Source organism: Squalius cephalus, assembly GCF_949319135.1.
Source record: "Squalius cephalus genome assembly, chromosome: 2".
Taxonomy (NCBI): Eukaryota; Metazoa; Chordata; class Actinopteri; order Cypriniformes; family Leuciscidae; genus Squalius; species Squalius cephalus.
Genome location: NC_137123.1, coordinates 63,276,618 through 63,302,593, shown reverse-complemented (window position 1 = coordinate 63,302,593; position 25,976 = coordinate 63,276,618). Strand labels below are relative to the sequence as shown.

Genomic DNA, 25,976 nt, shown 5'->3' with positions numbered 1-25,976 from the left:
GTTGGCGATTGTGCAGCATTCACTCACAAAAATACATGTTTTATATATTTACGGTAGGAAATTTACAAAATATCTTCATGGAACATGATCTTTACTGAATATCCTAATGATTTTTGGCATAAAAGAAAAATGGATAATTTTGACCCATATAATGTATTGTTGGCTATTGCCACAGATAAACCCGTGCGACTCGAGACTGGAGACGTGATCCAGGGTCACATTTCACGATTCGATACATATCACGATACTGTACTCACAATCATTATTATTGAGATACTCCAAGACAAATGATAAAAGGTTAACAAAAATATGCACTGTTGATTTAAATGCTAAATTTGGTTTTACATTGTGGGTGTAAATGAATAGTCTTGGACTTGGTGCTGGAAACCCAAAGCACAGGACAATAGAGACACCAGAATAAACACATTCATCATTCTGAAGCTGAATATAGAATTATTTTAGACGAATATGCTTGAACTCTGTCACTGATATATTTAAATTAATGTAGGACACTTTATACTGGTAATATCAGACATTTGCCATTATCAGGCCCACAAATATTCCCCCATTGCATTATTATACATTATATTCCACATTATATATAGTAGTTTAATATAGTACTGACACTAAAACTCTGAAAACTTGAATTCTTTCTCACACAGTAGTTTTTATTTTGGGTGAACTATCCACCATACATATTGTCACTATCCACAATAAATTTTTGTATTGCGATATATTGTGAAAGGATATATAACTCACTGTGTTTCAATCAGATCTTATTTATTTGGTATTGTAAGTATTTGGAGTACTTTTTGAGGAAATTATAAAGTATGTAACCATGCTGAACGTTTTGAAGGAATTGTATGGTTAATTTTTTTCGGTTACCATCAGTGTTGGGGAAAGTCACTTTTAAAAATAATGCATTACAATATTGCGTTACTCCCCAAAAAAATAACTAATTGCGTTACTTAATTACTTTTTATGAAAAGTAATGCGTTACATTACTTTTGCATAACTTTTTCTCACCTGAGCTTGTTTTTCTTTTATAACAAAAAAAAAAAAAAGTTATCTTGTTGGCAAATGTTAAGGCTCTTTCAGTGAAGTGAATAAGCCTCAGGCTGAAGGAAATGCAGATTAACTCCTATACAGTAGAGGGCGCCGCTCAAACAAACCTTTCAGGCATTCTGGGTTAAAGAACAATAGGATACAGTTCAACACTCTTATTTCTAAATCTAATCTAAAGTCATTTTTGCCTATTAGTATGGTTGAATTAGATAATTGAAGGTCAGCAGCAAAGACATTGGTTAATAAAGTGAGATTAAATACATAAAGTATATTTGTGTAATTTAATATTGTTAATTATAAAGGTTTTGCATAAAATTCTGAGATTGCATTTTACTGTTTTTATTCATTTGAGGAATACTGAATGTTTTCGAGCTATCAGTCAATACATGTGAAAAAGTTGCTAGCGTTACTTATTTTAAAAAGTAGCTTAGATATTTTGTTGTAAATTGAAAAAGTAATGTGTTACTTTACTAGTTACTTGAAAAAGTAATCTGATTACATAACTCAAGTTACTTCTGGGTGCTTCTAATCAGCACTGAATCAGTGTAATGACAATTCATCCTTACATTTTAAATTTTTTCTATAACTCACAGTGTTTCGATCAAATCTTATTTGGTATTGTAAGTATTTGGGAAGTACTTGCTGAGGAAATGATAAACTATGTAACTATGCTGAACGTTTTAAAGGAACTGTATGGTCAACATTTGTCGGTTTAAGGGATTATAAGCAGCCACTCCTGCTCAATGTGCTGCTCGCATTAGTGCCTATTTAGGGACACCCCTCCCTAAACATCTCAGATAACACACACACACACACACACACACACACACGAGAGCCCAGCTGATAACTGTGTCCATGTGGCCGGAAGAGCATGAAATCACAGCCACACAACGTTGTCATGTAAGTTTAACGCAGTGTGTGTCTCATTCGAGACTGCACTGTCCTGATACACTGCTTCTGTGACCTGTCCACAGGTGTGTGTCTTGCCATGTCATCACTGGGGGTCAGAGGTCAGGCAGTGGCCAGCTCCAGGACCGCGGTCAGTGGGCCAGTAAAGCTGAATATCTGCTGGCTGTTGCCGGGCAGATTATCGGTCTGGGTAACGTATGGCGATTCCCATATCTGTGCTACAAGAACGGAGGAGGTGAGACACTCAACGCTGTGAAAGTCACAAAACACTATGCATGCTCTTGTATGCCTTGTTTATGGGGGTGTAACAATATATCGCAATGCAAAAATGCAACAATATGTATCGTGGATAGTGACAATATATATTGTGTATTGTTCACTCAAAAAAAAATCAAGTTTTCAGAGTTTTAGTGTCAGTACTACATTAAACTATTATGTATAATGTTGAATATAATGTATAATAATGGAATGGGGGGATATTTGTGGGTCCTGATAATGCCAAATGTCTGATGTTACCAGTAAAAAGTGGCCTACATTATCCATGTATAGATCAAGCATATTCGTCTAAAATAATTCTGTATTTTCAGCTTCAGAATCATGAATATTGATATTCTGGTGTCTCTATTGTCCTGTGCTTTGGTTTTCCAGCACCAAGTCCAAATTCATTTACACCCACAATGTAAAACCAAATTTAGCATTTTAATCAACAGTTCATTTTTTGTTAACCTTTTATCAGATGTCTTGGAGTATTGCAATAATATGGTATCGTGAGTTCAGTATCGTGATATGTATCGAATCGTGACATGAGGGTATTGTTACACCTCTACCTGTTTATGACACACTTTCGAACAGGTGTGTTTTTTGTGCCGTACATGTTATTCCTGGTTGTGTGTGGCGTTCCTCTGTTCCTGCTGGAGACGGCGCTGGGTCAGTTCACCAGTCTGGGAGGAGTCGGCGCATGGAGGAAAATCTGCCCGCTTTTTGCAGGTTATATGTTTGAATTGTTTAAAGTAGCGCAGTTGAATCTGTATTGTGTAAAGCGCTCAAGTCACATGACTACATAAAGCTAGTACACAGGCCCAAAATCTTTCTGCATGTGATGGAAGTGCGTCTGTTTTGTTTTTATCTGTAAATGCACCTTTTTATTTTAAGGTTGTGCATTGCCGTTTTAAAGGGATAGTTCACCCAAAAATGAAAATTAGCCCATGATTTACTCATCCTCAGGTTATCCTAGGTGTATATGACATTCTTCTTTCAGACGAACACAATCAGAGTTATGTTAAAAAAATGTCCTGGCTCTTCCAAGCTTTATAATGGCAGTGAATGGCCGTTTCTGTTTTGTCCATAAACGTGGATCATATCCATCATAAAAGTGCATCTATCCATGATAAAAGTGCATCTATCCATCATAAAAGTGCATCTATCCATCATAAAAGTGCATCTGTCCATCATAAAAGTGCATCTATCTGTCATAAAAATGCATCTATCCATGATAAAAGTGCATCTATCCATCATAAAAGTGCATCTATCCATCATAAAAGTGCATCTATCCATGATAAAAGTGCATCTATCCATCATAAAAGTGCATCTATCCATGATAAAAGTGCATCTATCCATCATAAAAGTGCATCTATCCATCATAAAAGTGCATCTGTCCATCATAAAAGTGCATCTATCTGTCATAAAAATGCATCTATCCATGATAAAAGTGCATCTATCCATCATAAAAGTGCATCTATCTGCCATAAAAGTGCATCTATCCATCATAAAAGTGCATCTATCATCATAAAAGTGCATCTATCCATGATAAAAGTGCATCTATCCATCAGTGCATCTATCCATGATAAAAGTGCATCTATCCATCATAAAAGTGCTTCTGTCCATCATAAAACTGCATCTATCATGATAAAAGTGCATCTGTCCATCATAAAAGTGCATCTATCCATCATAAAAGTGCATCTATCATGATAAAAGTGCATCTATCCATCATAAAAGTGCATCTATCATGATAAAAGTGCATCTATCCTCATAAAAGTGCATCTGTCCATCATAAAAGTGCATCTATCCATCATAAAAGTGCATCTATCATGATAAAAGTGCATCTATCCGTCATAAAAGTGCATCTATCCATCATAAAAGTGCATCTATCCATGATAAAAGTGCATCTATCCGTCATAAAAGTGCATCTATCCATCATAAAAGTGCATTTGTCCATCATAAAAGTGCATCTGTCCATCATAAAAGTGCATCTGTCCATCATAAAAGTGCATCTATCCATCATAAAACTGCATCTATCATGATAAAAGTGCATCTGTCCATCATAAAAGTGCATCTGTCCATCATAAAAGTGCATCTATCATCATAAAAGTGCATCTATCATCATAAAAGTGCATCTATCCATCATAAAAGTGCATCTATCCTCATAAAAGTGCATCTATCCATCATAAAAGTGCATCTATCCATCACTGAAGTGCATCTGTTAATGAAGTGTAAGTAGACTGTGTATGGCCGTAAGCTAGAATTTTACTTTGTAACGTGTTAAATATGGATATTTTTCTTACACCTAGGATGGCTTGAGGGCGAGTAAATCATGGGCTAATTTTAATTTTTGGGTGAACTATCCCTTTAACTCTGCTTGTGTTTGGACGGATGGTTGGGTCATTGCAGGTCTGGGTTACGCCAGTCAGATGATGATCTTACACAGTTGTGTGTATTACATCATTATTCTGGCCTGGGCGCTCTTCTACCTGTGCAACAGCTTCCAGACGAGGCTTCCCTGGGCGCACTGCAACAACACCTGGAACACAGGTGACAAACACACTTTACACACACGTATCTCGAGCTCCTGCTGTGTCTGAGGGTTTCTGTGCCGTCAGTGTGTGAGAGCGCTCACATCATCTGTGTGTTCACATGAGCGCATCGGGCCGAGATTTAGGCAGAAATTTGGCCCAGTTCATTTCCATTATCCAAACATCTTGACACTCAGGACTCATTCCCCACCCATAGAGCAACATCTCATTGATTTCGAAGGGCGGGGTTTTGGAGAGACTTTTTCACACAGCGAAACAAAACAGATTTTTTACACATTGTGCAATTTGAATTATTAGCTCATATGATCTTGATTATCTAATCGCAATTATTTGAGACTGCAGCATTAATTGTGCAGTTTGAATTTCAATCACATGCCATCCCAGTAAGAGAAAGTGCTGTCCATTGCTTTCAGTGGTGAGAGAAGCAAGAGAATCAACATTGATGAAGTAAAAAATAAAGAATATTAAAAAAACACTGTTATAGTACATAAAGATAGTCAACGACTATTAGATATACGACTATTATTATAGATGCGACTATTCATACGAAATAAAGGCTTGTGTGTTTAATCAGACTGCATTATATATTATATTATATTATATTATATTATATTATATTATATTATATTATTTTATATTATATTATATTATATTATATTATATTATATTATAAATACTTACATTAATACGTATATTAATATTATTAATTAATTATTAAGTAAATCATATGAGCCTATATTATATTATATGGCAATATGATATATTATCTTACATTATATTATAATTACTTTTATTTATAATTATATTTAAAAAAATCAGTATTGATGTAAATCATGAGCCTGTATTATATTATATTATATTGCAATATAATATATTATATTACATTATATTATAATTACTTGTATTAATAATTATATAAATATTATTATTTTTCACACCATTAACATAAATCATATGAGCCTATATTATGTTATATTGCAATATAATGTCTTATAAATACATATATTAATAATTATATAAATATTATTTATATTATATTATATTAATAACTTTATAAATTATTATATTAATAACTATATCAATATTATTAATTTTCACAACATTAAAGTAAATCATATGAGCCTACAGTATATCATTTTAATTTTTATTATTATATTATGTACAATTCCAAGTTTAAAAATAACATATTAGGCTTACACTGTAAGTGGCATTGAACAAAATAGAATTAAATCATTTGTATCATCAGCACAATATTCCCGATCACGACAGGCTTATTGATAGCACATTATATTTATTCTTTTGACTGACAAAAGTGATTTCAGAGACTTCAGGGTATAGAGTGAGAAAAGCGTCCTCGTGTATAATGTGTTTAATCTCGTGTATAATGTGTTTAATCTCGTGTATAATGTTTAATCTCATGTATAATGTCTTTAATCTCGTGTATAATGTCTTTAATCTCGTTTATAATGTCTTTAATCTTGTGTATAATGTGTTTAATTTGATGTATAATGTGTTTAATCTTGTGTATAATGTTTAATCTCATGTATAATGTCTTTAATCTTGTGTATAATGTCTTTAATCTCGTGTATAATGTGTTTAATCTTGTGTATAATGTGTTTAATTTTATGTATAATGTGTTTAATCTTGTGTATAATGTTTAATCTCATGTATAATGTCTTTAATCTTGTGTATAATGTCTTTAATCTCGTGTATAATGTGTTTAATCTTGTGTATAATGTGTTTAATTTTATGTATAATGTGTTTAATCTTGTGTATAATGTGTTTAATTTTATGTATAATGTGTTTAATCTTGTGTATAATGTCTTTAATCTAGTGTATAATGTGTTTAATCTCGTGTATAATGTCTTTAATCTCATGTATAATGTGTTTAATCTCGTGTATAATGTCTTTAATCTTGTTTATAATGTCTTTAATCTCGTGTATTATGTCTTTAATCTCGTGTATAATGTGTTTAATCTTGTGTATAATGTCTTTAATATGGTCTTTGGTGTTTTATGCCCCCAACGTCGCCTTCCAGGCAGCGAGGGGATGGGTAGGTTTAAGGTTGAGGGTAGGGTTAGCTGCCTCTAAGGAGCCATTGGGGGCATAAAACACCATCGAGCCTTTAATATCGTGTATTATGTCTTTAATCTCGTGTATAATGTATTTAATCTCATGTATAATGTCTTTAATCTCGTGTATAATGTCTTTAATCTCATGTATAATGTGTTTAATCTTGTGTATAATGTCTTTAATCTCGTGTATAATGTCTTTAATCTCATGTATAATGTCTTTAATCTCGTGTATAATGTGTTTAATCTCGTGTATTATGTCTTTAATCTCATGTATAATGTGTTTAATCTTGTGAATAATGTGTTTAATCTCGTGTTTAATCTTCTCTAGATTCCTGCGTGGGCTTTGAGCAACACAACGCCAGCGATGTCTCTGAGAACGCCACATCTCCAGTCATCGAGTTTTGGGAGTGAGTGTCTGGTATGATGGTGTGCACGGGTCCTTGTCTGAAGCGTTTGATGGTGTGCGTGAGTGTGTGTACTGAGTCTCTCTCTCTCTCTCTCTCTCTCTCTCTCTCTCTCTCTCTCTCTCTCTCTCTCTCTCTCTCTAGGCGTGAGGTGTTGGATCTGTCTGCTAGTGTAGATCATCTGGGCTCGCTGAACCTCCGTCTGGCCTCATGTCTAATGCTGGTGTGGGTCGTCTGCTACTTCTGTGTCTGGAAAGGAGTCAAATCCACCGGCAAGGTGTTTGTGTAGTGCGTTTATGCAATAGTGCTCCTTTATGCCCCTTATGCCAGAGTCCAATAACTAACAAATACAATAACTTTAATAGATTGTGATGTTTAAACTCAAGTAGGTATTTTTTAGATAGATAGATAGACAATTAATTTATCAAAAATACAGTACAAATTGAGAAATATTACTGCAATGTAAATCAGCTGTTTTCTATGTGAATATATAGTAAAGTGTAATTTATTCCTGTGATCAAAGCTGAATTTTCTCCAGTCTTCAGTGTCACATGATCCTTCAGAAATCATTCTAATATGATGATTTGATGCTCAAGAAACATTTATGATTATTATCAATGTTGAAAAAAGTTTCAGATTTTTGTGGAAACCATTTAAATCTGTATGTTTTCAGTTGAAGTTCATTGTTGAGTTGTGTTTTTAATGTTTTGCTGTGCAGGTTGTGTATGTGACCGCTACCTTCCCGTACGTGATGCTGCTGGTGCTGTTGGTTCGTGGCGTGACGCTCCCCGGTGCCGTGGATGGGATTATTTACTACCTGAAACCCAATCACACACGGCTGACGGACCCACAGGTAGCGTCACATGATCTCCTGTGTAAGATAAAGAGTGAAACAAGCACTGCTTAGAAACAAATATGTGCAACATGCATTAAAGAAGCATATTCTGCCGTTTTACAAAGTCTTGATGTTGTTTCAGGCTCTACTAGAACTTGAATGTTGATTATTCTCCTCATATTCTCCATTGTTGCGGCTCCTCTCTTCCCAGTCTGTCAGTAACGCTCTGTTTACTTCCTGTCTCTATGAAGCCCCTCCTTCTGAAAAGCACACTGTGCTCTGATTGGTCGGCTGGAGCAGTGTGTTGTGATTGGTCGAGTGCTTCGAGTGTGTTTGGGAAATGTCCCGCACCTTTCCATAACCGCCAGTTTAACACACTTCTAACTAACTCAACCAGGCCCCGCCCCTTTATTCTGCGCATTAATTATTATAATGAGGAATATTGTGACTTGTTCGTTCCCGGAAGAAACTCAAGACTACAATAGAGAAGAACTGGAGCTTTTTCATGATCAAACAGCAACATACACACTAAACACAGACGAAGATGGAATAGGACACAGTTAATCTCTACTAACAGTTATGTGCATAAAAATAATCAGGAAAGGAGTTTTGTTTGAGATTGTATTATTAATATTAGTTCAAATTAAATCAAGTGAGGTGTAACCAACATGCAGGACAAAACCAAATAATTTGCATTATAATGATTGATGCAACCATTTTAAATAATTTCAAGCCTTTTATGAAAATAATAATAGAGATTCTCATATATTCAGGTTGTATGCGTTATCACTTTCACTTGACATTATAGCATCATTAAATTGAAACTGTGATAAACGTTTATACATGCAACCAACATAAATAGCACATGCAGTTTCAGCCAGGATTTGATTTATCATTTAATCATTTATGACAATCTGCTTTGTTTGGTTTTTAATCTGCAACAATTGGACAGGATTTGTTTAAATAGTGACTTGTTGTGACAAGTTTGAGGCTGCTTGTAAAACGGGAGATAAACGTCATAGTCAAATCTTTACTAATATGCTCGACGTGAAGTTGAGAAAGCAGTGAGTTCTGTGTGTCTCTGCTGAAGGTGTGGATGGATGCAGGGACTCAGATCTTCTTCTCGTACGGCATCGGTCTGGGAAGTCTCACGGCTCTGGGAAGCTACAATAAATTCAACAACGACTGTTACAAGTACGTCATTCCTCTCACAAAAACTCACACACATTTAACATCAACATGAAGTCAATCACAACTCTGTGTACTTTTCTAATTCATGTTCCTGGTCTTATGATTAATTTATGTTTATTTACATGTATGCATTTGGGAACGCCTTTAGCATGCACCGGTGTCTGAAGCACGTGTGAAATCACGCCAATCCTATTGGCTGACAGAGGTCAGGTGACAAAGCGTAGCATGTCAACAAGACCATAAAAGGGCATCACGTCACGAAATCCCCTGCTTCTTTGTCTTCAGAAGCCGCGTGTCTGTTTCAGTCTGATTGTTTGTCTAAACACAAAGAGGTTTGTGTTGCAGCTGGCTGCTTCTTTCTGCACACATACATACAGTTTGGACATGAATTCGACCCCAGTCCTTCTGGGTCAGTTCGTTCAGTGGGAACAGGGTTTGTGCATATGTGTGTACTTCAACCTTGTTGGTCAGGCATTTGTTCAGTATGGCGGTGTGGACACTCAAGCGTTGAGTTACCTCGAAAGGGAACATCTCATATGTAACCCTGTTCCGTGAGAAGGCTTCTTCAGACAATTAGAACTTAGTGATTCCGTGACTTACAGTCAAACCAAAAATGATTCAGACACCAGATATAATTTTTGATATTTTTTTACCAGTGTGTGCAGGACACTATAGTTCATTTATGTAAGTGAGGAGAGCAAAATAAAGTGAACTGTGACATATTATACCCAATAATTCTTCATACAGTGACTAAAACGTATAAAAATTTGAGACCAAAAATGATTCGGACACTTTGACCCGATCATGTTTTGCTGAAGTGTTTTTTCTTTAATTGCTAATGCTCTTTTTACACACAGACTGAACACAATGAAGCATTGCTTGGTGATTGGTTGAGCTAAACTGGTATTATCTAATTGTGTAGTTAAATTTAACAGCTGACAGATATTCAACATAATTCATGTGTGAGACAGTCTAACAGAAGGACGGACAAAACCAGTCAAATATCAGCTGAGTTCATAACTCTGAGCTCTTTAGTACCATTTTCTAAACTATAGCGCATAAACTGTAATAATGTGAGAAATGTTGAAGGTGTCTGAATAAATGATGCACTTTTGATAAGCTACTCTTCGATACTTTCGTCACGTCTCCATCGGCCAAAAGGTTTGGTGTGATTTCACACGTGCTTCAGACACCGGTGCGGCATTAGATACAAATGTTTTTGTATCTGAATTTATTATTATTTATTATTGTATTTCAGCTTTGTGTTTGTGTTTCAGGGACTGTTTCAGACTGTGTCTCCTCAACAGTGCCACCAGTTTCGTTTCAGGATTCGCCATTTTCTCGGTGCTCGGCTTCATGGCGCAGGAGCAGGGTGTGGATATCGCAGACGTGGCGCAGTCAGGTCAGACACGATGCATGATGGGCATCACACATGCATATTCACTCTGAGAGCAAATACAGTTTCATCATCATTCAATTATTCAAGTATCAGTTATTCAACACCCAATGAAAATCAGATTTATTGGCACAATTTACAGACTTTCAGCTGTTTGCAATGAACAAATCAAACAAAAGTAATTGAAATGGCTCAACGCAACAAATGTTTCAATGTGGTTTCCCAAAATTCAACTGAAAATACCAACTTTTTATGTCTTCTGCAGTCTCAAAATTATTCAACCCCTTCATGTCAAGCATCTTAAAGGGATACTTCAGCATTTAGCATTAAGCTTTGTATCAGTAGAAAACCTGTAGTATTTTCGAACTACTATGCTTCCCTCCCTCATATCCCCCTGAGACGAGAGATTTATGTATTTTTTGTCTGGAAAAAATCCTCTGATGACGCAAAAATCGTCATTTTGCGTCATTGGAGAATTTTTTGGCCAGAGGCTAAAGACTACAGCCAGTAGGAGGAGCTGTCCTGCATGTGTTCAACCCGCCCAAAGGGGGATCATCTTTTTTTGGAAGCTAAGCTAACAGGCTCTTGTTCTGTGGAGAAAGCTGAGTAGTAGGGGTTACCATACATCCTCTTTTTTCCGGACATGTCCGGCCGTCGAGATCGTCATTCAGTTTTTGCTTTCTAACAGTCGCCATTCATTGTTCACATGCACACCTTTTGTTTCAATCTAACTGAATTCATTCCGATTGGTGAATCTGAATGTAGTGTTTACATGAACGCTAAACAAGTGATCGGTTGATGTGCATTATAGCATTTCTAAGAAAATTCCCTCTCCTCCATGAGAGATATACGAGACCGGTGCGTCTCACAGGAGTCGCTCATCAGTAATCACGCCATCGGCCTCGCGCCATTCTCCAGCGGCCCACAGTCTCATACTGCTTGCTACAGTGAACATGATGAATGGCGATTGTAGAACGCAAAAGCCGAATCCCGGACATTTTGGGCGATCTCGAAATCTCGGGCAGACTCGTCACGGAGACTCACGATAAAACAGCGTCTTTTCAGTTTCGAGTCAGCTAGTAGCTGCCCTCTGTAACCGGTAGGCGTGGCTTGGGAGTGGCCTCCTAGGGCAGCGAAGTAAGTGCATTCTGGGAGTTGTTGTCTTTCATCCACATGAACCAAAAATATATTTTTTGACTTTTCTCAGTCTAGAAGGCTCCAAAAAAATTCAAAAATAATTTCACATTTCTACTACATAAATGACCCAATTTAAATACACATTCATCTTTCCAGAGGTGAAGTATCCCTTTAAGCACTTAGTAGAACAACCTTTTTCTGTTCAGATCTGCTGCAAGCGAGATTATGGGAACGTTTCAGAACATTCAGAGAACATTCAAAAGTAACAAGTCGTAAAAAAAACGTTAAATGATCGTCTAACTAGAAGAGTTCTGAAAATCGTTCCATGAATGCTGTACAAAATATGTTTTTTCACAAACGTTTTGAGAACATTATTAAAGACCAGACAACGTTGAACAAACGTTCTATTAACGTTACAGGAAGAATATGTTCATAACTTTTGCTAACATTAGCTAAAGTTCTGAGAAGATTTTCTGTGTATGTTCTCTTTCAGGTCCTGGACTAGCGTTTATAGCGTATCCGCGGGCCGTTTCCCTGATGCCTCTGCCTCAGCTGTGGGCCGTGTGTTTCTTCCTCATGATCATCATGTTGGGTCTGGACACTCAGGTGTGACGTCTCTCAGGTGTGTGTGTGCTGCAGGTGTGGCGGCGCTGCTGATCGCTGTATGTGTGTGTTCAGTTTGTCAGTCTCGAGGCGCTGATGATGTCGGTGTCGGATCTGTATCCCGAGGTCATTCGCAGAGGTCATCGACGGGAGATTCTGCTCCTGCTCGTGTGTTTAGCCTGTTTTCTGCTCGGGCTTCTGATGGTGACGCCGGTGAGACATCTCAACTCTCGCTGTCCTTTCTTCCTCTGTCCAAGATCTAGTTCACCCAGAAATGAAAATTAGCCCATGATTTACTCACCCTGAAGTCATCCTAGCTGTATATGACTTCCTTCTTTCAGACGAATACAATCAGAGTTAAATTAAAAAATGTCCTGGCTCTTCCAAGCTTTATAATTGCAGTGAATGGCCGTTTCTGTTTTGAAGTCCATAAAACTGCATCATATCCATCATTAAAGTGCATCTGTCCATCATAAAAGTGCATCTACCCATCATAAAAGTGCATCTGTCCATCATAAAAGTGCATATATCCATCATAAAAGTGCATCTATCCATGATAAAAGTGCATCTATCCATCATAAAAGTGCATCTATCCATCATAAAAGTGCATCTGTCCATCATAAATGTGCATCTGTCCATCATAAAAGTGCATCTGTCCATCATAAAAGTGCATCTATCCATCTGTCCATCATAAAAGTGCATCTGTCCATCATAAATGTGCATCTGTCCATCATAAAAGTGCATCTATCCATCATGAAAGTCATCTGTCCATATTTCTTCTTTCAGACAAATACAATCAGAGTTATATTTAAAAATGTCCTGGCTCTTCCAAGCTTTATAATGGCAGTTCCTCTCTGTGTCTGATGATCAGGGAGGCCTGTATGTGTTTCAGATCTACGATCATTTCTCCTGCAGTGGAACCAGTCTGATAATGCTGTCCGTCTGTCAGTCTGTGGCCATCGGATGGATCTATGGTACACACACACTCTCTCTCTCTCTCTCTCTCTCTCTCTCTCTCTCTCTCTCTCTCTCTCTCTCTCTCTCTCTCTCTATCTCACACACACACACACTGATGTTGCTGTGTTGTCCTCAGGTGCGGATCGCTTCAGTCGTGACATCGAGGCCATGATCGGTTATGAGCCGCTCTGCAGCTTCAGGCTCTGCTGGCGTATCCTGACGCCCGGCGTGTGTATCGTGTGTATCTCGTGTGTCACTGACATCTGCTGCTGACGGACCGTCCGCCTCCTCTGAGAAACTCTCTGTGTGTGTGTGTGTGTGTGTGTGTGTGTGTGTTCAGGGCACGCTGGTGTTCTCGCTGATATTCTGGTCTCCGCTGACCCTGGCTAACGGTGTGACGGCTCCTGGATGGGCCTTGATGATGGGCTGGATGCTCACACTGTCCTCGGTGTCTCTCCTGCCCGTCTGCGCGCTCCACACACTCATACACACACCGGGGAACCTTCAACAGGTGAACACACACACACACACACGCTGGACGCTCACACTGTCCTCGGTGTCTCTCCTGCCCGTCTGCGCGCTCTACACACTCATACACACACCAGGGAACCTTCAACAGGTGAACACACACACACACACTGTCCTTCGTGTGTCTCCTGTCCGTCTGCACGCTCCACACACTCATACACACACCGGGAAACATTCAACAGGTGAAAAGCAGCAGCAAATAAATTTTTAATGGTATAAACCTTTCTCGACAGATGAGCTTTATGGTTGTTCAGTGATGAAGTCATTAGCAATGGTTCCATCCAAAGTTGAGAATTTAACTTGAATTCCTGATGAACGGTGATGTCGTCCCATCTATTTTGATGCTTAGCTATAGCCGTTTTTGTGTTTGTTTAATTTTAAAGCGCCACCAAGTGGCCAGTCGCTGCGTCCCTTTATAGAGCCCCTCGTCTGACAACCGCTCGAAATTCATTGGTCGACGGCGGCCATGTTTTTCGAGATATGCGAAAGTCCTCAAAGGCAGTCTTGGCATCTTGGATAAAGACACCGCATGCCAATTTTCAAGCCAATCAGACTTAGGGTTACGTAGTTATAGCCATTTTATGTCTTTTCCATGTTATAGCGCCACCAAGAGGCCAGTCGAGAATGAGCTCATACATATGTGTGCCGAGTTTGGTGAAAATATCTCATTTTGTTTGAGTTATAGCTATTGGTCGTGTTATTCGAGATACATGAATGTCGTCGTAGACAATCGCGTCACCTTGGACGAAGACACCGCGTGCCAGTTTTCAAGTCAATCGGACTGACTGTTGCGTAGCTATTGCCATTTTTGTGTTTGTTTCATTTAAAGCGCCACCAAGTGGCCAGTCGTTGCGTCCCTTTCATAGACTGTAAAAAAAATATGTGCGTAGTGTCCGTGACGTCACCCGTGGTGTTTCTGAAGAGCATTTTTGAAGCCCAAAGTGGGCGGAGCCAGCCGTCGCCATCTTGGCCGCGGATTAGCTTTAGGTGACGTGACGCTAACAAACAGCAGATAAAGTGTAGTAGCAGCTAGTAGTGAAATCAGCGGCAATCCACCTGTCACTCAAGTGGCCACGCCCTTAATTATGCAGAGCTTTAAGGCTTAATATCATTTAAACGGATGAGTTATAAAAATATCCACCCCCCTCACAGTCGTCAAAAAGGGCAAAATTAGCGATATAGACCAAAACACTTTTTGCACCAGGCTGTAAACATGTGTTTTTCTGCTGTAAAGTTGGGCATTTTAACATGGGGGTCTATGGGATTGACTCTCTTCTGCAGCCGGTCTCTAGTGGCCAGTCGATGAACTGCAGTTTATGTCACTTCCGTGTTGGTTTTTTAAAGAGAGACCGTTTGCCGCCTGGTCCCTTTATGTCTCATCATTTGCAGTGATTCTTGGGACTGTAGATCATTCCCTCATAAAAGAGTCAATGTTTATTCACGTTTAATCACGAATTCCAGCCGTTTCACCCATCCTGAGTCTCACTATAGCTCTGTAGTCCTGTGCGCTGAGCTTCATTGTTAAACCGATGACAGTTGTTTGTGTAAGTGGGAAATAAAAGCCCTCGCGCAGACAGAGAGTCTCGAGCGTCTAATAACCCTCCTAAAGTCTCTCCGGTGAATAACAGGCTCTTCATGTGTCCCGTGTGCAGCGTCTCCGTCTGCTGTGCCGGACTCAAGTTGACACGCCAGCACCTTCCTCATGACCTCTGACCTCAGCACAAAGAAGCCCACAGAGACACTTAAGGACGTGGTGTAAGTGAAACTGAGGAGATCTGATGTACAGAAACCAGCGTTTGGTGACGGTAACGTGTCGCGCTGCAGCTGGAGGGTAAAAGAAACTCTTTGTCTTAATAACAAGCCGTTTAAAGCTTCTCTTCATGTCCATGTTCAACTATAAGGACGTTCATGGATAGTTTGACATTTTGAGTTTTGGTTGAAATATGACCCATGATGTGTTCTGGAGACTAAAGATATACATCTCAGCAATGTATAGATCTAATTTACTGGATATGTATATGAAAGTACAACAAGTGTTTGTTTATCTGTTCAGCATTCTTGATATTTATCTATTGTTTAACAAGCCGTTTACAGCTTCTCTTCATGTCCATGTTCAACTGTGCGGACGTTCGCTGGATATTTTGACCGGATATTTAATAATAGTTTTAATTTGTGTTCTTGATATGCATATCTTCAAAAATTGCTTCAAATCATCTCAGCAATTTATAGATCTAATTTATTGTTGCTAAAATAGGAAGCTACAACATGTTAAAGTGTTTGTTTATCTGTTCAGTGTTCTTGATGTTTATCTATTTTATGCATATGAAACTATTTGAAGTAAATACTCTGTCACAGATACTCTGTCATAATTATGTTTTGTATGATTATTCGCATAATTACACTTCTTGATTATTGGCATGATTGTTTTTATTGCCATTGTCAGTAAACATATGTCTATTAAAATGGTGAAAAAGGACTTTTTGGAGTTATTACTCCCTGAAACGCCTCCATTGTAGTCTTGAGTTTCTTCCGGGAACGAACACGTCACAATATTCCTCATTATAATAATTAATACGCAGAATAAAGGGGCGGGGCCTGGTCGAGTTAGTTAGTAGTGTGTTAAACTGGCGGTTATGGAAAGGGGCGGAGCATTTCCCAAACACACTCAAAATGCTCGACCAATCACAACACACTGCTCCGGCCGACCAATCAGAGCACAGTGTGCTTTTCAGAAGGAGGGGCTTCATAGAGACAGGAAGTAAACAGAGCGTTACTGACAGACTGGGAAGAGAGGAGCCGCAACAATGGAGAATATGAGGAGAATAATCAACATTCAAGCTGGAAAACCTGTTCTAGTAGAGCCTGAAACAACATCAAGACTTTATAAAAGGGTATAATAGGTCCTCTTAGTTGCATTTAGCAGATTAGAGTTTTTAAACCATGTACCTTAAATCTTGTCGGTATTCTATTATGAATGAGGCATGCTGGGACAGAACATAACAGATGGGCCACACAATGATAAGAAGTGCCTTTTAGCACTCGTATTGTGTATGGATTAATTTAGTGTTGGCTCTGTGTGTGTGTGTGTGTGTGTGTGTACGTCAATATGTGCGCCGTCTGCGCACGTGTCCATGCATGCATGTCCATATGCACGTTTTGATAGTGTGTGTCCTCTATATTTAGAGTGAGGATGGCCTGTGTGTGTGTGTGTGTGTGTGTGTGTGTGTGTGTGTGGTGTTATTGTGTTCAGTGGATTATATCTGTAAAGCGCCCGTGTTTGATACAGCATCTCCTGCACGTTGGGCTGTCGGTGCCAAAGCATGCGCTCGTTTGTTCTGGACAGTGAGTTTCCATGTGATTTTAAACTATTAGATTTCAATTATTTGTCTGCCTCTAATTATTTTTTTAAATGGATCAGATTCTTTCACACAAAAAAAAAAGAAGAAAACTTACTGATCCCCCAAATTTTGTATTCATCAAGGATGCATTAAAATGATCAACAGTGACAGTAAAGACATTTATGATCTTACAAAAGATTATATTTTGAAATAAATGCAGTTCTGTTGAACTTTCTGTTCATCAAAGAATCCTGTAAAATAAATCGTTTCACAATTTCCACAAAAATATGAAACTGTTTTTAACGCTGATAATAATCATAAATGTTCCTTGAGCATCAAATCCTCATGTTAGAGTGATTTGTGAAGGATCATGTGACACTGAAGACTGGAGTAATGATGCTGAAAATTCAGCTTTGATCACAGGATATAAATTACACTTTATATATTCACATAGAAAACAGCTGATTCCAATAATACTTCACAATTTTTACTGTATTTTGATCAAATAAATGCAGCCTTGGTGAGTGTAAGAGAAATCTTACTGACCTATGTGTGGTTTTTATGAATATATAATTTGTGTATTCATTTTTTAATGAGATAATGCAGATTGTGTGTTCATATAAAAATCATATTTCATAGTGAAATGAAACTTATTTTTAGTAGTTTGAGGATTTCACTAATAGTGTTACAATTGCATCTGGCCTCACTATGACAAAAGCAACTAGTTAAAGTTTCACATTATAACCAACAACATAGATAAAGGAGATATACGTTCAGGTCTTTCAATAGCATCAAATTCTCAGACAGCAGAAAACTCACTTCTATACCCTCAAGTTTTTGTTTTGAGGGCATAATCGTCCTCCTCGTGTCTCAATCTTTGCTGGTTTTAATCTCTGTGAGCAGGTCAAGGCCCGAGCCAAAGGTGAGCTGTGGGTTACAGCAATTCCTCTAAAGATCCCAACTCATTCATCACCCAAAACACACACACACACACCCCTCACACGTCGGCCGTGGTTTCTCACATCGCTCTAACCTGAGCAAACATCCTCCGCCGACCCCCACGAGACTCAGGAATCACAGCTCTCCTCTCCAACCGCTGGCGGAAAGGTGGGAGACGAGAGCCTCTTCACGGACGGCTCTGAATAAACATGTTTTGACCGCAGGAAAAACAACAGCCCTGATATCTGACGTTAAAAGTGTTGAAAGTTAAAGTCACGGGAAATCAAAACTGACTCTTTATACAAATATGTTCAACTTTATCTGATGATGTAGTATAGGCGTTAAAGTCCCCCTGTGGTGTAAATCCAGCTTTTCATGTTGTTTATGTGTCTATGTGGTGTTTTTAATCTGCTTCAAGACAAACCATGTGTAAATTCATAAGTCGACAGCATTGCTGAGTATTTCCTCCTTAAAACTGCAGTGAACCAAAGACAGTCTCAAAAACACGCTTTGAAATCGCTGGTGTTTCTGACGTCACAAACTACCTTGTAACCAATCAGATCAACGTGTGATTGTCAACCAGTGGATCTCTGAGCTGAGTGAGTGAGTGGAGGCGGGGCTCATTTGCATATTCATAGAACCGCGAATACTTAATGAGGCAAGGGTGTCGAGTTACATTCAAGATATTTTGAGGCATGAATAATTTTTTTTCAAGGAAAAAACTTTTAAATATGTCATTTGGTGACCAAAGATTATATAATTATTGACTACAGGGGGACAATTAAAATGCCAAATAACGCAAGCGTAACATGAGTTGCAAGTCCCTAGTGTTCGAGACACTTGCTGTGTGAACGGGACATTTCAAGACTAAGTAAATGCAGTTGTCAGTGTGAACTTAGCCTTAAAGTTAACTTAGATCAATTGAGTCTAACTCACTCGGGTATGAAACAAACAAACTCATGGATAAAGTCGTCTATTTCTCATGAATATCCTGTTTAACTGTGAAATACATCACAGTGTGGGAGTAAAATGAGTTGTAAATGCCGTTTCAAAGTTGTGTTAGAGGTGAAGTATGTTATTACATTCTCATGAAAGAATCTTTAGTTGTAATAACGTCACTGATGAATCATCCACAATAAGAGAAGGAACGTGAATTAAGAGAGTAAATCGAGTGATTTATAACAGCGCATTTATCTATTATGTTTATATCATAACACTGAATTTATTACGAGAAGTTTGGATGTTAAAGATGCAGGAAAAAAATAATTAAAATGCATTAATGTAAAACCATTAAACTTGTTATTTTTCATAATTTGATCAATGTTTACTGCACAAGTGTTGGGACTGATGTGGAAACTGTTGATTGTGACTGTGTGGTCTTGATTGGTTTAATAAGAGCTGATTGTGAAGAGGTGGGCGACGCCGTCACTGAGAAACATACGTGATAGTACACAGTGTTCTCTTGTGAACTCCCACACACTCCTATAGAACAGCAGCAGGACGGTGTGTGTGGCGTCACACACTCTGCACAGGCCTGAATGGAGGTGGAATGGTTAAAAGAATGAGTTTACCCCCAAAAAATGATACTTGCATTGTTAAAATCCACATAAAATCGCCACTTCAACAAATCCATTTAGTGTGCATTTAACATCATTAGCATCAAATCATCATATTAGAATGATTTCTGAAGGATCATGTGACACTGAAGACTGGAGTAATGATGCTGAAAATTCACAGGAATAAATTACACTTTACTATATATTCACTTAGAAAACAGCTGTTTAAAATTTGAATAATATTTCAACAATTTTACTGTATTTTGGATCAAAATGCAGCATTGGTAACATTAGAAAATTGTAATTGCTCCAAACTTTTGACCGATAAAGACATTTTACATGTCCTAAGTGACTTGCATTGCATTAATGCATTCAAGGTACAGTATAGTTTTAAATAAATCCATGCAAAATCATTTAAGCGACAGGAATGCTAAAAATAAATAAACATCTTGAACATTCTCCTTTTGTGTGCCACTGATAAAGAAAGACATATGGGATTGGAGTGTGAGAAGAACTGTATTTTAGATATTGCAGATGCACATACAGTAAGACTGTAAATATTCCCTGTAGTCTGTGTGTCTGGTGTTCCTGACAGCTCCTCTGGGAAACACTCAGCATCAGTAAACAAACACTGGGCAAGAGAACCGGGAAGTGTCATGCAATTCCATTGAAATTTGGCTTCGTGTGCCATTTCGAACAGCGAGCCGAATTACACAACAGCACCAGCTCGCCTGAAGAGGTAATAAATATTCTCTTAATGCCTCATAATTCTGCTGTGAATATCTGTCAGATTTCGCGAGCGTGGCCGTACATGCCGGTGCTTTTGTCCCAGTCTCTTCTATTCTGGATGTGCCATAAATTATCCATCGCCTCAAAGCTCAGGTCATCAGTGTGAGTTTGGAGGAGGAGAAAGTGCTGTGTTCAATTATTAAAATAACGCTCCTCAACTACAGGACGCTCAAGCTTTCAAAGCTCCAACATGCAAACCTGTACAAGAATGAAAATGCTTTCAATGTGTTGTATGCAAAAATGTATTTAATGTGAGCACTTAACCTCATTAAAAAACTCATTTTTTTAACCCTTTCCTTTTCCTTTAATCACTCCCTTTTCTGGCTTATGTTACTCTTAGCAATGCCTGAAACTTTGTATTTTGAGCACTTCTTGCGTTGTTTCAATAAACAAGTGTTTTCAGTGTCAGTGTCGGCTGCAAAGATTGTGTTGTTTGCCTCTTCATGATGAATCACTTGCTTTAGTCCTCATTTGTAAGTCAGTTTGGATAAATGCATCTGCTAAATGACTATTAATGTAATTTACATTGTTTACTTAACTATGACAAGAAACCTGGAAATGTAAAATGTGTCCATGGTTCTTGGACTTCAAATCTAGCGCAATGTGCCATAGTTAGATTTCATGACATTTCATATTTCACATTCACTTTCATTATATGATGCAAAACAATCTGCTGAACAGAAGAAAGAACGTCCTTCAGGTTTGAAACGACATCCGGATGATCCGGGAGAGTAAACGATGACAGAGGATTCGCTTTTTTTGGGTCAAATGCACTGCAAATAATCATGTTCTTCCTCAGTGTTTCTGTCTTGGTTTCCAGCACAAATATCCAAACATTCTTAAATCAAGATGCATTTACTGGAGAATCAAAATGCATTAAAAGGGTGGTATAATGCCCTTGTCACTAGATGTAAAATAAGTCTCTGATGTCCCCAGAGTGTGTGTGTGAAGTTTTAGCTCAAAATACCCCACAGATATTTTTATATCGCATGTTAAAATTGTCACTTTTTGAGGGTGAGCAAAAACGCACCGTTTTTGTGTCTGTCCCTTTAAATGCAAATGAGCTGCTGCTCCCGGCACAGGGGGCGGAGCTACAACAGTTTGTGTCCTTTTACCTCACACACACATGCACTGAAAATGTCAATGTTTATGTTCAAACCGGAGTCAGACAATGATGGAGAGACTCAAGAAGAAGTGACAACATGTAGAAGCAACAGGACATTTCTGAATGGTTAGTTGATGAATTTATGAAGCTGATGTGTAGTTATCTTCTAGTCATTGATTAGCATATTATGTTTTGATAATCTATAAATCGTGTTCAGGGGGCGGGGTTTATGTCAATTCTAGGGTTGGTGATGTCACTAACATGTGGTGTAGTCTCTACCAGCCGTTTGTTGTAGTCCTTAAAAAGTGATTTCTGTAAAAGCAAATATCTCCCTTTACTCTGAACTTTGAGCGTTGTAACTTTGCAGATGTTGTTTATGATCAAACAGCAACATTACACACTAACTAAAGTTAGAAAAGTCAAATCATAATCAACCACCCCTTTAAGATAAACAGATAAAAAAAAACTAGGGATGCACGATATATCGGCCAGAATATCGGTATCGGCCAATATATGATAATTTTTAATGTTATCGTTATCGGCACGATAAGAACGTTTGGCCGATATATTAAAGCCGATACATAATGTATTATTTCCTTCAGCTGAGACTCTTCAGATGCGTCTGTTCAACTTCACTTCAGAAAAGGAAAATACAGTTCATGTGCAGCGCAAGTCTGTCATATCGGCTTCAAAAAGTTCAGGAGAACATTATAATCGTGTGTTCGGGACATGGATTTAATGGTGGGACTTTTGTTTTTGTTATCAGGCTCTCAAAATTATATGAAAATTTGGTTTTAGATTAATCAGCCAATATATCGGTTATCGGCTTTCAAATATAAAGAATTATCGGTTATCGGTATATCGGCCAAAAAGTTCATATCAGTGTATCCCTAATAAAAAATTATTCAAATTAAGTGACTTTATGCTTAAAACAAGAACAAATATCTGTTCAAATAAACAATTCAAAGGGAAAATGTGATTATTTTTCTGACCCTACTGGCAGATATTTGTTCTATTCACTTCATTTTGACCAAAATGCAAAAGAAGGACATCATTTTTTGCAGTGTGTCTGTTGTTGTTGTTGTTGTTGTTGTGATGATGTCATAATACAGTGCACACTGAAGCCCTCACTAGTGCACAATACCCCGTGTGTCATTGCCTGTGGGGGTCGATGCACTATTGAACAGGGTTTCCCAGTATAGCGGATTTCTCTCTCATGTTCTGCTGAGATTCATGTTGACGATGCTGAATGTGCTAATTATAATAGCAATCGAAGATGATCCCTTCAGAAGCGTTTCCAGTAGTCAGATATTACTGGAGATTTAACCAATCTGTATCAAAACTAAAGCAGCATCAGAAATGTGTTATGCAATATAAGATCAATTTGAGTCCTGAAAAATGTTTCATGGAGGAGTTTAAACATTACCAGGTTTGTTAATTATCATCTCTTGTAAGATTAAAGTCACCATGAAATCAAAATGGAAAATTCATGGAATATTGCCTTGTTTGTCATAAATGATCATTATTGTGTTACATTCATAATCTTGACTCAGAATAAGTTCCTCTTGCAGCGTCTCTTCTCTGATGACGAGGGCGGGGCTATAACCTGTCACTCACATGAGATCAGCCAATAGCAAACCACAACCATCCAATCAATTCCCACAGACACAATCAAGCCCCGCCCACATTTGTTCTTGTTCCAGAAGCGTTTCACTCGGATATACGACAAAATAGAGGAGAAAAGACGAGTGTAACTTCACTTTCATGACGACTTTAAGAGAAGCCATCAATATGCCATGTTTAATTTGCCACTGACATCAAATGCCATTTTCGGATTTCCAGTAAACAATGACTCAAATCTGGGTCTATTCTCACACAAAACTCTCATATGACTTCAGAAGAACTGAAATATAATGTATGAGTCATATACACTAGTGCTTTTATGATGGCTTTTTCATTTTCTATGTAAGGTAAAGTCAAGCGTGTGCTTCCACATTTTTCACATTACCAGTTTGTTTATTATTGGCTCCAGTGAGATAAAGAGAAATCATCAATATAATGTTTTTAATCATTAAAGCAGTTAAACCAAACATTCTTTACTTGACTTTGCATTGGTTCCAGCACAGAAATACACACACACAATCACACACACACACACACACACACACACACACACACACACTCTCTCTCTCACACACACTCTCTCACACACTCAATCACACACACACACTTGTGGCCTGATTTATGAGCACTTTTTACTATAATTGTTGACATTATACAATATTTGTTGACATTAATGCATTAATTATGAACTAACAATGAGCAATACATTTTACAGTATTTATTATTGTATTATTATGCATTAGTAAATGTTGATATTAACATTAATGAATGCTTTAAAAGTATTTTTCATTGTTTGTTCATGTTAACTAATGTAAAGTGTTAAAGTAAACCAGCATTTTCATTCAAAAGTCACATTTGAACATGTTTCACTGTGTGTTTGTGAGGACATTTTCAAACATTTGGCCTCTAACAAGTAGAGATGAACCTGTAAACTGAGAGAGAGAGAGAGAGAGAGAGAGAGAGAGAGAGAGAGAGAGAGAGTTGGTAAAGAATGAGAGGAGGAGGGAGAGCGCAAAGGGGCAGGACTCTCTCTCTTTCTCTCTCTCTTTCTCTCCCTCTCTCTCTCTCTCTCTCTCTTTCTGTCTCTGGTGCTTTTAAGAGGAAACTTTGTGTTTTGTTCTTCAAGTTCACTTCTCGCTGCTCACACACTCCTGCTGTTTTCTTTGCCCTCATGTCTTTCTCCCAGTGACTCGTGAGATGCGCGCCGGCACTAATGGATCAGTGCGCCTCAGTTTGCAGGAATTCCTCATCTTAAAGCTGCACTTCGGATTGTAATGTTTCCAAAAGTTTTCAGACTGAACTACATGGAATAATGTGGCGGATTGTTTTGTTGTGTTGCGCTCTGCACGGCTCGTTTGCGTTCCGCGCGTTCCGTCCACCTGCGAACGCGTCTCTCCGCGCACCTGCCGGCGTCGTGCGCGCTGTGGATCGGATTTATCACGCGGGAGGAAAAGCCGGGTATCTTCTGTACATGGACGAGCAACGCTTTCAGCTGGATATGGAGCGGGACGCGTCGGTTCTGTCTCATCAGTTTGATTCGAACGCGAACGCGCCGGAATGCGTTTACCGCGGCACCGTCAACTCAAACGCGGAGTCTCTTGCGGTGTTCAATCTGTGCGGTGGAGGACTTGACGGGTTTTTCGCGGTTGATCACTCCCGGTACACAATCACACCGCGTATCCGCGCGAAGGGCCACGAGAATGACGTGCGCATCGACGCAACGCGCGATCTCCACTATTTTACCCGAGAACGCTTCAGTTTCGAAGCGATGCCCGCGCGGCACAGCTGCGGCACGCGTGACCGGAATAAAAAGCGCGGCGCTCGAGGGAGACGCAATGAGGACGCGCGCGGACGCAGATGGTGGACAAAGTTTGTGAAGCCCGACGCGTCGCTAACGCGACGCAGGAGGTCCGTGTCTCGCGCGCGGCACGTGGAGCTGCTGCTGGTCGCGGACGCGACCATGACGAAGAAGTACGGGAAGGACCTGCATCATTACCTGTTGACGCTCGCGTCCATCGCGTCCAAACTCTACGGGCACGCGAGCATCGAGAACCCCATCCGCCTGTCGGTGGTTAAAGTCGCGGTTCTGTCCGAGAGCGAGAAGGGGATCGATGTGACCAAAAACGCGGCCGCGACGCTCAAGAGCTTCTGTAAGTGGCAGAATCAGCAGAACCCGCTGGATGACGATCATCAGCATCACCATGACGCGGCAATCCTCTTCACCAGGCAGGTAAAAACTCAAACATTCGCGTCGCGCCGCTCGCCCGTGCGCGCTTGACTGACGCGCAACGAACTTTAGGAACTAGCCTATTGTGTCTCCTGTGAGTGAGTGAGTGAGTATGGAAGCTGCCACATAAGAATAAGTATTATGCATTTGTAAATCATAATTATGACATATAAAGTCAAAATTAGGACGTAGGCCTATATTAATACTGTATATTGAAAGTAAGTATATTGTAAGACTGTTAGATCATTATGACACTGTCATAATTTTGACTTTTTACATCATAACTATGACAAAAATCAAAATTATGAGATGAAGATGAAATTATGACATACTAAGTCATAATTAAGTGATTAAAAAGTCAAAATTATTACATAAAAATAAAACTTGACATATTACATCATAATTGACATACTAAGTCTTAATTATGACATAAAAGTTTAAAATTATGATGGATAAAATCATAATTGTGACACTGGCATATTTTACATA

General features: G+C 38.6%; 3 protein-coding genes across 6 annotated transcripts in view; 2 read left to right on the top strand and 1 right to left on the bottom strand.

Moving 5' to 3' along the window:
* Positions 1-25,976, bottom strand: part of LOC307154265 (uncharacterized protein) — a 217,571-nt gene that overhangs the window by 12,918 nt on the left and 178,677 nt on the right. The window lies entirely within an intron of this gene.
* Positions 1,861-16,416, top strand: LOC307151542 (sodium- and chloride-dependent GABA transporter 2-like). Of its 4 annotated transcripts, none has more exons than XM_079859644.1 (15): positions 1,861-1,965; positions 2,040-2,209; positions 2,827-2,961; positions 4,642-4,782; positions 7,188-7,266; positions 7,408-7,540; positions 7,982-8,116; positions 9,189-9,292; positions 10,567-10,691; positions 12,316-12,428; positions 12,501-12,638; positions 13,318-13,399; positions 13,519-13,619; positions 13,723-13,893; positions 15,563-16,416. In XM_079859644.1, exons 1-15 carry the CDS (start codon positions 1,937-1,939, stop codon positions 15,614-15,616), a joined length of 1,710 nt encoding a protein of 569 aa, XP_079715770.1. In that variant the 5' UTR covers positions 1,861-1,936; the 3' UTR covers positions 15,617-16,416. The 4 variants fall into 4 exon arrangements, 2 of the variants coding, with proteins under 2 accessions (XP_079715770.1, XP_079715769.1); XM_079859643.1 differs by having other exon boundaries at positions 13,297-13,399; XR_013819896.1 differs by having other exon boundaries at positions 1,882-1,965; positions 10,548-10,691.
* adamts5 (ADAM metallopeptidase with thrombospondin type 1 motif, 5 (aggrecanase-2)) overlaps positions 24,386-25,976 on the top strand; it is a 29,039-nt gene continuing 27,448 nt past the window's right edge. Inside the window, exon 1 of the mRNA XM_079846598.1 lies at positions 24,386-25,490. Within this exon, the coding sequence (XP_079702724.1) occupies positions 24,573-25,490 (918 nt within the window). The 5' untranslated portion in view covers positions 24,386-24,572. The remainder of the gene's footprint in view (positions 25,491-25,976) is intronic.